We start from the raw sequence: 13,716 nt of genomic DNA, 5'->3' as shown, positions 1-13,716 counted from the left end.
CAACTTAAATATCAGTTTATCATGTGGCACTCCGTCAAATGCCTTCGCCAAGTCTAAGAAAATGGCAGTATATGCCTTTCCCTCATCTAATGCTCTTGTAACTTTATCATAAAAGGCTAGCATATTGCTAAAACAAGAGCGCCCCTTCACAAATCCATGTTGACTCTCACAGATAACATTACCCTCATCTGCCCAATGCTGTATACGGTCCTTCACTACTTTTTCCAAGATCTTACTAACTACTGATGATACACAAACTGGTCTATAATTAGACACTTCCAGTCTGCTAATTCCCTTATGCAATGCACTATCTTTCCTTCCTTCCATTCCATGGGCACCTTTCCCGCAGCCAGATTTTCATTGAAAAGCCAGGTCAAAGGCACTGTCAGTTCCCTAGCACATTCTCTCAAAACTCGTGGTGAAATACCATCCAGTCCCACAGCTTTACTGACATCCAGAGTACTCAGTATTTGAAACACACTCTACTCCTGTACCTCTAAACCTCGAACCTGCCCTATCCCTCTAGCATTAAAACTTACTCCTCCAGGATGAAATATTCCAATAAAGTGTTCATTGAACAATTCTACTATATTCTCTGCATAGTCACTCTATTCCCATTTTTATCCTACAATATCATTCTTCCACAGTCATTTCTCCACCTACTGGCCACATATCTAAAAAAATTCCCTAGGATTTTCTTTGGATCTTAGGCTAATCTCCTCTCATATTCCAGTTTCATCTTCCTTACCATACTAGTCATTCTTCTGGCCTGTGTCTTATACTCTTCATGCATCTTCTCTTCACCTGTCTCCTTATATCTCTTCCACAGCCTCTTTTTCTCATGCAATTCCTGTTTAATATTGTATTCCTTTCTAATTTGTTTCTATTAAGAGTTTTTGCTGCCTTTCTTGAAGAATGACAGCAGTAGGGAATGTGATCTTGCTATTTATATCCTAGTGTTAATTGAAGGCATATTGTCCCAAAACTATCGATAATATTGACTACTCATTGAGTAGCAATGTTCCACATCTGGGAACCTTGTGTAAGTATAGTTCTCAGATTGATGATTGATAGTTTTTACAGACATATTTTGATGGTGCTTAGATTGGATTTTGTGATTTACAAAATTGAAGAGCTTGTACTTCTCACTATATCAGCTGAAGTATTGATATAGGGAACCCAAGTACTGAAGGTCTTTTACTTCTTCAAGAGCTGTCATTTAGTCTAATATTTTTTTATTCTGTTCTTTAGGACTTTTGTTTTACTGCTGTTGATCACCAACCCAACCTTTGCTGTCTTTTTGCATAAATAATCTAGGTGGTTTGGCCAGTCATCTGGATGTTAGTCACTCATCACAGCATCATAAACAAAGCAAACAAAATTGCTATATTTGTAAAGAAAAGTTTTTATTTCATGAAATATAAATTCTTCTATTTTCATTTTAAATTTTGAAGTAGAAAATAAAATTCAAAGATCAGCAGTAATGGGGAGAGACAGCTAAAAAGGTTTTGCTTTGGAAGCAGAAACCTGGCAACATTTCTGAGCATGAGTTATTGTTTAATCATTACTGTTGGGAATGCTAAACAAAGTATTCACCATTTTTTTGAAGTCTCTTAAGTCTTTACAACACATCTCTTCTATTCACATGGCTCTGAAAGTTGAATTCAGAGTGAATTTTTGGTGATGCTATTATTGTGCTATAATCTATTATTATGCTATTATATATGCAAAGAGAGAGAGAGAGAGAGAGAATATGCTATTATTCTCTCCTTGTATCTGTCATTCCATAGTGCTGACACTGACTCCCTAAACCTTTTCTAGATCCTCTCCAGTACATCCCTTTGAAAATCAAGCATCCAAATCTGCACACAGTAGTTCATGTCTGGTTTGATCAAATCCTTACACAAGGGAAAAATAACCACTTTGCTTCTGTATATCATGTGTCCTTCTCATTATTGTGATTTTAGCAGTGTGATCCCTAAACTTCAGTCTCTATCCACCATCACTCTCACAATTTCATCACTATCAAAATTTCTCCATTAATTTTATGCTGTGCATCCCAACTGCCTACCAAATTTAAAGACTTTGCACTTTGCAACATTAAACTAATAGCTTGACTCACTTTGCCCAATCATAGTCTATTGGGATCCTCCTGCAAGGCCACAACATCTGCTCAACTTCTCATGTTCTTCCCAACTTTGTATCATCAGTAAATAGGTGCATATCTCTAGTTAGCCAGTCCCAATGTCATTACATACAAGTTAAACAATAATGGACCCAAAACAGATTCCTGTGGCACTCCACTTGTGACCTTCCTCTTTTGGGATACCATTCCTCTATATACTATGTATGTAATATTCTATATATTACCCTAGATTCTACACTATCTTGTCTGACAGCTAGAATTCCAACAGAATTAACCAATGTTGAAAGTTTTTTCACTTGATTATATTATAAATTAAAGATGTCAAGCTTGTATATAGAAGCTAATGACATCACATACAATTGTTTTAATATCCCATCATGCAAAGCACACATCCTTTCAGATGTGTATAGTACAGTTCATTATATGAGCAGTGATCCTTCTCATAATGCATTGCATTATACATGGGGATGATGTATTGGTGAAAGTCCAGACAAGGTTTACTAAGTTAGAGTAAGGTCTATGGGATGTCAGATATGAGGAGAGATTGAAGGAATGTAATTTACAGAGCCTTGTGAATAGAAAAAGAAGAGGAGATATAATTGAGACATACACTGCTTGGAAAGAAGTCAAAGGAACAAACACCCATGGTGTCCACCTTAATAAGATGTAGGACTGCCTTTCACTGATGACCGCAGCAATCCAACAGGACATACTTTTCACAAGTGTACAATAGCAATCGATGGAAATTTTGGACCATTCTTCCTGCAGGCATGTAAAGAGGTCCTGAACTCTTGAGGGGGTGGACATCCCTTGATCTCACTTAATGCTCCAGTTCATCCTAAAGATGTTCACTAGAGTTGAGATAAGCTCTATGGAGGCCAGTCAAGTGTAGTGACATTCATGTCCACAAACCACACAGTTATAGCAGCAGCCTTATGACACTGTGCATTACTTGCTGAAAGAGACAATGGTCAGTTTGGTAGAAATGCCAGAAAGTAGGAAGCATTGCATTGTCCAGAATGTTTAGATACCTCCTCTCGGAGTTCAGTGTTTGTTGCACCACAAACAGAAGTCCAGGAAAGGTAGGACCATATCATCACACTGCCACCTCCAAATTTCATAGTTGGGGTTACGCCCTCTAGTAAGAGATGTTCACCAGGCATCTGCTCGGTAGAGGATGTAGCATGATTCGTGATTTATACTGCTTTCCAGGCTTCCATGTCCCACCATGCATGCTCTTTGTACCACTGCAGATGATGCTACATGTTAGTTCAGGTAATGTAGGGCTTGTATATTGAAGTCAACATGTCAGCCAACAAATGGCCGTTTTCATTTCTACAAAGGATATTCACATATCCTTTGTAGCACCCTACGATAATATTCGGTGAGTTGTACACTATGGATAGCACTTGCAGTTGACTCTCTGCACTTCCATCTCAGTATGGTATCATTGATTGTTGACCTGGAATAGTCCAGTTTGTCAACATTTTGCAACAGATAGGCCTGTAACATGACATCCTATCACATTGCCTCTTTCAAATTCCTTTAGTTCCCTTCTCACAGACATTTCACTCGGACACAGTTGCACAGAATTGGGATCATCATATTTCTCCAATTTATACCAGATACACACACCCACATGATTCGTTACATGGCACGATGCACCTTGCCCATGGAAGTGTCCATTGACTTCTTTCCAAGCAGTGTATAAGTTAGTGAGGGGTTGTTACCAGATTAATGTAGATAAGATATTTCCTAGAGTAGAGGGAGGCAAGAGTAGAACTAGAGGCCATCCATGGAAGCTATATAAGGAGAGAGTGAACAGGGGAGTGAGAAACAGGCTTTTTGCATGGAGTGATTGGTAAGTAGAATGAATTGCCTGAAAGTGTGGTGAATGCAGAAACTGTGAATGGGTTCAAGACACAGTTCAATGATCTTTTGGCTTGAGAAAGTATGGACCTCTTGTGATGAGTCCTTTGACTTCATGGAGATTAGATGTTAATAATAATTAATAATAATATTTTTATGGGCAAATAAACCCAATGTATTTCTGTTTATAAATAACAAAACCTCTCATTAAAATCACCATTCTGCATTTCACCATTAAGTAGAAGTATAGATTACATGAAAAATGGTTATTACAAGCCTTCCACTTTGAATATATGGATTTCATTCAGATTCCTGTGTAATAATAACAATAATAATAATAATATTATTATTATTAATATAAATTATTGTTGTTATTTTATTTACTTATCAAAGTATTGAGTGCACTCAGCACTTTGTACCAAATCGTTGAATTGAACAGAAATTGCACTGCTTTCATTGTAAAATGCACATAATAGTAATGCACCTTGAATTATAATAATCTTTGTAAAAAAAAAAAAAAAAAATATATATATATATATATATATATATATTTTCTATATAGAATATAAACCTTGTTCACCTTGTGTAACTATGAATTATAACTAAATTATTAGTATGATTATTATTATAACAATAATATATGAATTATATTTTATATTATTATTATTATTATTATTATTATTATTATTAAACAAGACCTCATGGAGTCAAAGACTCATCTAGGAGGTCCTTTTATCTCACACACATCTCATCATACCGGGTCTTAAACACATTCAAACTCCTTGCAGACACCACACTCTCAGGCAAGGCATTCCAATCATTCACAACTCTGCACGAAAAAAACCTGCCTCTCACTCCCCTACTCACACCCTCTTTATACAGTTTCCAGGTATGACCTCTGGTTCTCCCCTGATCTCCCACTATTCTCTGTAGAACTTCTCCACCATTGATCCTATAACAACCCCTTACCAACTTGTAGGTCTCTATCATATCTCCCCTCTTCCTTCTCTCCACTAGACTCTGCAAATTACATCTTTTCAATCTTTCCTCATACTCGACATTCCAGAGGTCAGAAACTACCTTAGTCAGTCGCCTTTGGACCATTTCCAACATCTCTTCATCCTTCTGAAAACCAGGTGACCAAATCTGGGCACAATAGTCCATGTGTGGCCTAATCAAAGCCTTATACAATGGAACAAGAATCTCCCTACTTCTACACGTCAGTGTCCTCCTCATCATTCCCAGAAGTCTTTGTGTTGTCTTCACAATTTTGGCGATGTGTCCCCTAAATTTTAGATCCTTATCCACTATCACTCCCAGATCTCTTATTTCCTCTACTTCCAACAATATATTCTCACCAAGCATAAGTTCTGCATCCCATCTTTGTTTTCCAAATTTTAAAACCTTACATTTTGCAACATTGAACTCGTATCCCCATTTGCTTGCCCAATCACTCAATTTATTCAAGTCTTCTTGCAAGGCCACAACATCTTCACTACTCTTTATGGTTCGTCCCAACTTTGCATCATCTGCAGACAACTGAATATCTCCATCCAAATCTTCGCCAATATCATTAATATACAAGTTAAATAGTAATGGCCCTAAAACAGATCCCTGAGGCACTCCACTAGTGACTTTCCTTTTCCTGGATATTGCACCCCCATACACAACTTGTTGATACCTATCAGATAGCCAGTCTCCAATCCAATGCACTAATCTAATATCCAACCCCATCTGCTCTAGTTTGACTGTCAACTTATCATGAGGTACTCTATCAAAAGCTTTTGCAAAATCCAAGTATATTACGTATCCTTCTCCTCTGTCCAAGGAAGCAGTCACTTTATTGTAATAAGTAAGTAGAACTTACTAAAACACGACCTCCCTTTAGCAAATCCATGCTGTCCATCAAAGATTATACCATTGTTGTCAACCCAACTCTGGATCCTAGTTCTCACAAGCTTCTCCAACAACTTAACCACAACACCTGACACACAGATAGGCCTATAGTTTGATGCTTGAGTTCGATCACCTCCTTTATGAAGTGGCACAATCTTGCCCTCCTTCCACTCTTTAGGGACTTGACCAAGTGCAAGACTCGTATTAAAAAAATACGTCAAGGCAGGTGTCAACTCTCTGGCACATTCCTTCAGAATACGCGGTGATATATTATCAAGTCGCACAGCCTTATTTACATCTAGTTTACTCAACTCCCCAAACACCTCTTGCTCACTTACAGTCAGTCTCTCCTCCCCATCATCAACTGCTCTTAATCTCTCCATGAAGTCACATTCACAAGATTGAAAGATCTTTATGAACTGCTCATTAAGTATCTCCACCACACATTCTGCAACAGCTGTCTTTATACCATTTCCTCCAATCAATGTCATCCTTCCATAATCATTCTTTCTTTTGCTGGCTACATATCGAAAGAACTCCCTAGGATTCTTTTTAGCTTCATTAGCTAACTGCTGTTCATACCTCTCACCAACCAAGTCACTCTCCTTGCCTGATCTTTGTAGAACTCATGAAATTGGTTACTTCCACTTCTCTTATGCTGCCTCCACAATGCCCTTTTTCTCTGTATTGCATGCTTAATCTCTTTATTCATCCATCTCACACCTAACTTATTTAACCTTCTCACCCGTGGTATACATTTAGACATTGCATCCACTAAATATTTTTTGAAAATCCCCCAAGCTGCATTGATCTCTTTTCCAGCTAACTCCTCATTCCATGCTACACCTGCAAGCTGTCTCCTGAGCTCTTCATAATCACCCCCCTTGTAGTTCCACATATACCCTTTTTTCACAGGGGTCCTTGCACTGCTGGCAACCACCCAAGTAATCACCTCATGGTCACTTTCACCAATTGGTGGATGATTTGATACCTCATTGATAATTACATCCTCCGATGAGATGACCAAATCCAAGACCCTTAATCCTCTTGTGCCCTCTGTTACATACTGTCTGAGGTAGTTATCCCTTAAAAACTCAAGAAACTCATTTTCTTTACTTCCAGTTGCTATCTCTTCATTCCAGTCTATATTGCCATAATTAAAATCACCCATAATGATCACCCTTTTCTTATTTGCTTGGCTTATTTGACTATACATTTCACTATCACCACCATCCACATTACAAGGTCTATAACAACATCCCACCAAGTATTTGATTCTATTCACCTCTATCTCACACCATACTGCCTCAAAACCACTGGCCCCATTTCCCTCTTGCATCTCTACCTTGTATGGACATAACTCTTTCTCTATCATCAATAGCACTCCCCCTCCCTTTTTACCCCTTCTATCCTCACGAAACACATCATACCTTTCCATCTCTATTCCTGTCAGGATGTCATCCTCATCTAACCATGTCTCACTTATTCCGACAATCTGTGGGCGCACAGACGCAATTAGTGCAACCATTTCATCTGCCTTGTTTCTTATACTTCTAGCATTGGTATACAAACACAACAACTCATTTCTGGATCTACAGCTCGTTCCACTGATACCACTCACTCGATGTGATCTCTCCATGCTGGACTGGGGCCATTTCCCTTTCTGCTTCTTCATTTTAGAACCCTTTGCAATTCCATCTGTTTCCTTTTGATCCCTGATCATCCCATTACCTTCCTGCCTACACATTCTCTCACCTCCTCTTGGAGCATCCACCTTTCTCACGATGTGTATCCCTGTCCACCCTGAGCCTCGCCGTTTCCCTGCTCCTCTTGCACACCCATTCTCTCATTTTCTATACTCATACCACTCACTTCCACATTCATTTCCACTCCTTCAATCTCTCCTGTTCTTACTCTCCTGCTCTTCCACATCACTCCCCTCTCGATCTGATTCATTCTCTCTATTCACTTCTCTACCTTCCAGCAGCAGTCTCTCCAAGCGACTCACACCATAACCACTCAAATGCATTCCATCGCTCCCATACAGCTCACTTCGTCCCTCAAACTCATTCCACACATTAACAAACTGTACTCCCATCTCCTCACACATTTCAGCCAGAATATCATTCATAATCCTTGCTCTCCGCCTCATTTCACCACAATCATACCTAGGCAACACACTGTCCACCCTTCCTGTCACACTATTCTCCTTTATCTTTCCAAGCAGTCTCCTGACATTCATTTTGACATGCTCTTTGTTCTCTCTCAAATCATTCGTACCAATTAATACAATTAACTCTTTTGCTCGTTCCCGCCTCATATTCAATGCCTCAATCACTCTACTCATTTTACTGCCTGGAAAACATACCTTGTGCATTTTATCCTCTAGCACACCTTTAATAATGGAGTCGCCATACAACGCCACTCGCTCATCTTTTGTTATCTCTTTCATGCCATCATGATTTATTTTAATAGTTTTGACCTGAATTCTCTTAATTTCATTCCGCATCCATTTCATTTCTTGCTTCATCCAATCCAATTCACCTTCTGAACCTCGCGACACATTCACTCTATCATTAAATCTTTCTAACTTTCTAACTCTCGACCCCCTTTTCTCACTTTCCCTCTCATTCAACCTTCTTTGTTTCCGTACTTTCGGTCCAACATACGTCCAACTTTCACTATCATTCTTCTCACTTTCACTCTCACATATCTTTCTTTGTTTCCGTACTTTTGGACTAACATGCGTCCAACTTTCGCTATCATTCTTCTCACTTTTACTGTCATTCATCTTTCTTTGGTTCAGTACTTTCGTTCCAACATGCGTACAACTTTCGCCATCAGTCATTCTTTTTTCACTATCATTCATTCTTTCGATTTTTTTTACTTGCAATTTCTGCACCACGCCATTTCTACTTTCATTCGTTCTCTCAATTTCGTTTCTTTCTGCCTCACTTTCGTCCCTTTTAACATCCGTTACGGTTGTCAAATCGCTCTTTTTCTTTTTTCCTGATTTTTTAACATTTTTTCGCCTGTCTCTCTAGCCATCCTCTTTCAAACGTGCACTCGCGACACAATCTGTACTAGCACTTTCTGTTATCAACTTCATATTCGCATTCATCAATTCCTCGTTCAGGTCACATTTCGCACACACCCTTCTTCCATCCGCACTAAACATCCACAAATCATTTATGTAGTCGAAGGAATACATATAACAGACCTCACACTTAATGAACCGACTGAAATCCAAATTAAAATCATGGAATGACAATGCCGCCGCCATTTTTTTTTTTTCCCTCTATTAATTGAATTAATTATTCAAATTATAATATTAATTAGTTATAATCTGTACTGAATCACTTGTAAGAAAATCTAGTAATGTCACTAAATTTTACAGTTTAATGCATGTAATTTATATGAGAGAAAAATCAACAGCTAAAAAAAAATATATATACTGAATATATACTGAAGGTGTCAATGATTACATGTGTGAAAATAGCAATATATATATATATACATATATTTTGCTATTTTCACACATGTAATCATTGACACCTTCAGTATAAAATAAAACAAGTGATTCTCACAACACTGTATTCAAAAGTGAAACTTTTAGTTAGAAATACTAAAATTTCTAACTAAAAGTTTCTAACTAACTTCTACCAAAATTTGATCACAATTCGGTGTTTAATCTATTATCTAACTCGACTCCCCCAAGATTTCTGTAGCAAGATTATTGTCACCAGATACTATATGTGTTGTTTTTTTTTCTTTCTGATATTGTGAATATTTAAAGCAGTTATTTATTCACTACAGTACTAACTGATTAAAGTTTTTTTTATTGTCATTTTAGACAACCAGAAAGTCAGCTTTACTAACAGAGGCAAAAAAAGCCAAGTTAAAAACAAACCCATCTAGAGTTCGTTTTGCTGAAGGGGTAGTCATCAATGGATCTCCTCTATACTGTGTGAGTAAAGATATAGATTATATAGAATATAAACTATAATATGTGAATTATATTTTATATTAATTGAATTAATTATTCAAATTATAATATTAATTAGTTATAATCTGTATTGAATCACTTGTAAGAAAATCTAGTAAGGTCACTAAATTTTACAGTTAATGCATGTAATTTATATGAGAGAAAAATCAACAGTTAAAAAATATATATATATATATATATATTGCTATTTTCATTAGAGAAACTTTATCACCGCCTTCCATCTCACTTGTTTTTTTCATGTCATTTTTTTAAAATTTTTTATTATTATTTGACGATTTTTTATTATTAGTTGTTGGAGAATTAGGGCAAGATTGTGCCACTTCATAAAGGAGGTGTTCGAACTCAAGCATCAAATCATAGGCTATCTGTGTGTCAGGTGTTGTGGTTAAGTTGTTGGAGAAGCTTTTGAGAATTAGGATCCAGAATTAGGTTGACAACAATGGTATTATCTTTGATGGACAGCATGGATTTGCTAAAGGGAGGTCATGTTTTAGTAATCTACTTACTTATTACACAGTAATAAGGATACACAGTAATATACTTGGATTTCACAAAGGCTTTTGATAGATTACCTCATGATAAGTTGACAGTCAAACTTGAGCAGATGGGGTTGGATATTAGATTAGTGCATTGGATTGGAGACTGGCTATCTGATAGGTATCAACGAGTTGTGTATGGGGAAGCGATATCCAGGAAAAGGAAAGTTACAAGTGGAGTGCTTCAGGGGTCTGTTTTAGGACCATTACTGTTTAACTTGTATATTAGTGATATTGGTGAAGATTTGGATGGAGATATTCAGTTGTTTGCAGATGATGCAGAGTTGGGATGAACCATGAAGAGCAGAGAAGATATTGTGGCCTTACAAGAAGACTTGAATAAATTGAGTGATTGGGCATGGAAATGGGGATGCGAGTTCAATGTTGCAAAATGTAAGGTTTTAAAATTTGGAAAACAAAGATGGGATGCAGAATTTCTGCTCGGTGAGGATATATTGTTGGAGGTAGAGGAAATAAGAGATCTGGGAGTGATAGTGGATAAGGATCTGAAATTTACGAGACACATAACCAAAATTGTGAAGACAACACAAAAGCTTCTGGGAATGATGCAGAGGACACTGACTTGTAGAAGTAGGGAGATTCTTGTTCCATTGTATAAGGCTTTGATTGCACCACACATGGACTATTGTGCCCAGATTTGGTCACCTGGTTTTCAGAAGGACAAAGAGATGTTGGAAAGGATCCAAAGGTGACTGACTAAGGTAGTTTCTGACCTCTGGAATGTCGAGTATGAGGAAAGATTGAGAAGATGTAATTTGCAGAGTCTGGTGGACAGGAGTAAGAGGAGAGATATGATAGAGACCTACAAGTTAGTAAGGGGGTTGTTATAGGATCTGGAGAAGTTCTACAGAAAATAGTGGGAGATCAGGGGAGAACCAGAGATCATCCCTGGAAACTGTATAAAGAGGAAGTGAGAAGCAGGTTTTTTTCATGCAGAGTTGTAAATGATTGGAATGCCTTGTCTGAGAGTGTGGTGTCTGCAAGGAGTTCGAGTGTGTTTAAGACATGCTATGGGGGAGAACCAGAGATAATCCCTGGAAACTGTATAAAGAGGAAGTGAGAAGCAGGTTTTTTTCATGCAGAGTTGTAAATGATTGGAATGCCTTGTCTGAGAGTGTGGTGTCTGCAAGGAGTTCGAGTGTGTTTAAGACACGGTATGATGAGCTGTGTGTGTGTGATAAAAGGACCTCCTAGATGAGTCTTTGACTCCATGAGGTCTTGGGGTAATAATAAAGTAATAATTTGACACCTCCAGGGAGTCCATAGATTCATCGAGGGAGGACACCTGCTCTACAACTCTATCTCCACCAATTGATTGCAACTACACCAATGTCATTTACTGCCAACCACCACCACTGGTATTTCCACAGACAATCACAAACATCCATACCCACAGCGGGATTCGAACCCACAGCCTTTTGGCTGGAGAGCAGATACGCTAACCACCCAGACTGGCATTTTAACTCATGAAAAGTTGTAAATTTACAACTTATAAATTTATAAATTTATAAGTTGTAAATTTATAAGCATTTAGGTAGGCCTGCAATAAGCAGAGCGGTGGTAATCAAAAACACCTAGTAATAATTAAATTAAATGTGCCAGAAATTATATTGTTTAATCCATAATCCAAGTGTAAGCAAACAAAGTTTGTGCATCATAATAGGGAACTCATATACTGCTAAATGTGTAGTATGTACTCACAACTGCAAACACCACTAGTTAATTCAATCACTATAACATACTACCAAAGAGGTTCTGGCCAAAGCCTATAGCACAAGTTTTATTTTAAAGGAAATTCACTATTAGTGAACATTCCACGATAAGAAACTATATCTTTAAGTCCCTTAGAAGTGATTGTATATGTTCATGTGTAAGTATTGTTGCTATTATATGATCCAAATGAGATGATGTGTGTAATTTCTGTTCTCTTGCTTTTGATACTTTTCTACCACTGCTGATATCAAGACTCTATTCCTTCTCTTACTGTTTTCTTTCTGTATAATGATAATACTATACTGAATTCCTTTCTCATTTTAACATTGCCATGCATGCATAAACAACTAAAAAATAATAATAAATATCGGTGTCACTTATGTTAATTTATTATCTCTTCCTACTGTATTGAAAATGGCCTAATGAAACATAGCCAAAACGTCTACAAAAATAAATAATAAATTAATGTAAATGGCATCCTTATTTATTTATTGTTATTCTGATGTCTTCTATTTACTTCTTGATTTTCCAATCTAAACAACAAAAAAGTTATTAAAACTTAAATGTGTGTTTGTCATTCTCCATTGGAAAATAAATAAGCTTTTTTCACCCTTTTCCAACCTTTCATAATAGATTAATCTTCAAAAATAAACAGAATTCTCTTGAAAAAATGTTAACTTTCAGATCCTCTTGATAGAGATCTATAACAATCAAAGGACTCTGAAGTTTCTCTTTTGTTTTCAGTGTTATTTATCTCCTAAATACAAATCACAAATTCTGCTTCCAAAAAAAAAAATATTTTTAATTAGTGTGTAGTGTGACTTGTTATTGCAAATTGTGATGAATTTTTTAAGTTTGGATACAAGTGTCCTTCAGTGGTGTTGAAATTTTTTGTTGTTTATATTGTGTTTTGCTGCTCGTTTGTTCATGCCTATTCTGCTTCTGAAAATGGCATCCATAAAGAAGCATATGTCAGCAGCACAGAAGGCTTTTGTATGAAAGTCTAGCTCTGCTTTGAATTTTTTGCAGTGGATGCGTTGTGAAAATGAATGCACCAAAAAATGAAAGATTTGAGGACTGTTTGGGGTAAACGAGAAGAAGGAAAACATTAATGTATGTGAAAAGTGTCTTGAGCAAATGGGAGCAAGCATTGTGACCATAGTAGAAGAGCTTAGAAAGGAGTTAGTGAAGATAAAAAGTGAAATGAAACATCTGGAAGAGGATATTAAACATCTAAAGAAGAGATTGGCTGATTATAATGAGAAGGAGGAAGTAAGTATTATGAAGAAAGAGTCAAAGGATAGTCATATGTCATTGTATGGGGACCTAATCATCAGCGGTGGGATGGCTAATAAAGTGCACAAAACATGCTTTCCTGGTGGAACAATGAAGCAAATAACGCATACATTGCAAAAAAGGAAATTCCAGGCATCAAAATGAGTGGTAATCATGGGCAAATGACTTAGTTGGGGGGGGGGGGAAGAATGTTGATAGAGACTTGAAGTTGTTGCAGCAGGTAAAGAAGAATG

General features: G+C 37.1%; 1 protein-coding gene across 1 annotated transcript in view; it reads left to right on the top strand.

The window, feature by feature from the left end:
- Positions 1 to 13,716, top strand: part of LOC150100697 (uncharacterized) — a 463,381-nt gene that overhangs the window by 243,897 nt on the left and 205,768 nt on the right. The window contains exon 7 of the mRNA XM_090401246.1: positions 9,765 to 9,878. Coding sequence (XP_090257372.1) covers positions 9,765 to 9,878 — 114 coding nt within the window. The remainder of the gene's footprint in view (positions 1 to 9,764; positions 9,879 to 13,716) is intronic.

The sequence above is a fragment of the Typopeltis vanoorti genome, chromosome 12 (genome assembly GCF_054136105.1).
Source record: "Typopeltis vanoorti isolate ZY-2024b chromosome 12, IOZ_Tvanoo_1.0, whole genome shotgun sequence".
NCBI lineage: Eukaryota > Metazoa > Arthropoda > Arachnida > Uropygi > Thelyphonidae > Typopeltis > Typopeltis vanoorti.
The sequence above is the reverse complement of the archived record's forward strand: the minus strand, read 5'-3'. Positions and strand labels throughout refer to the sequence as shown.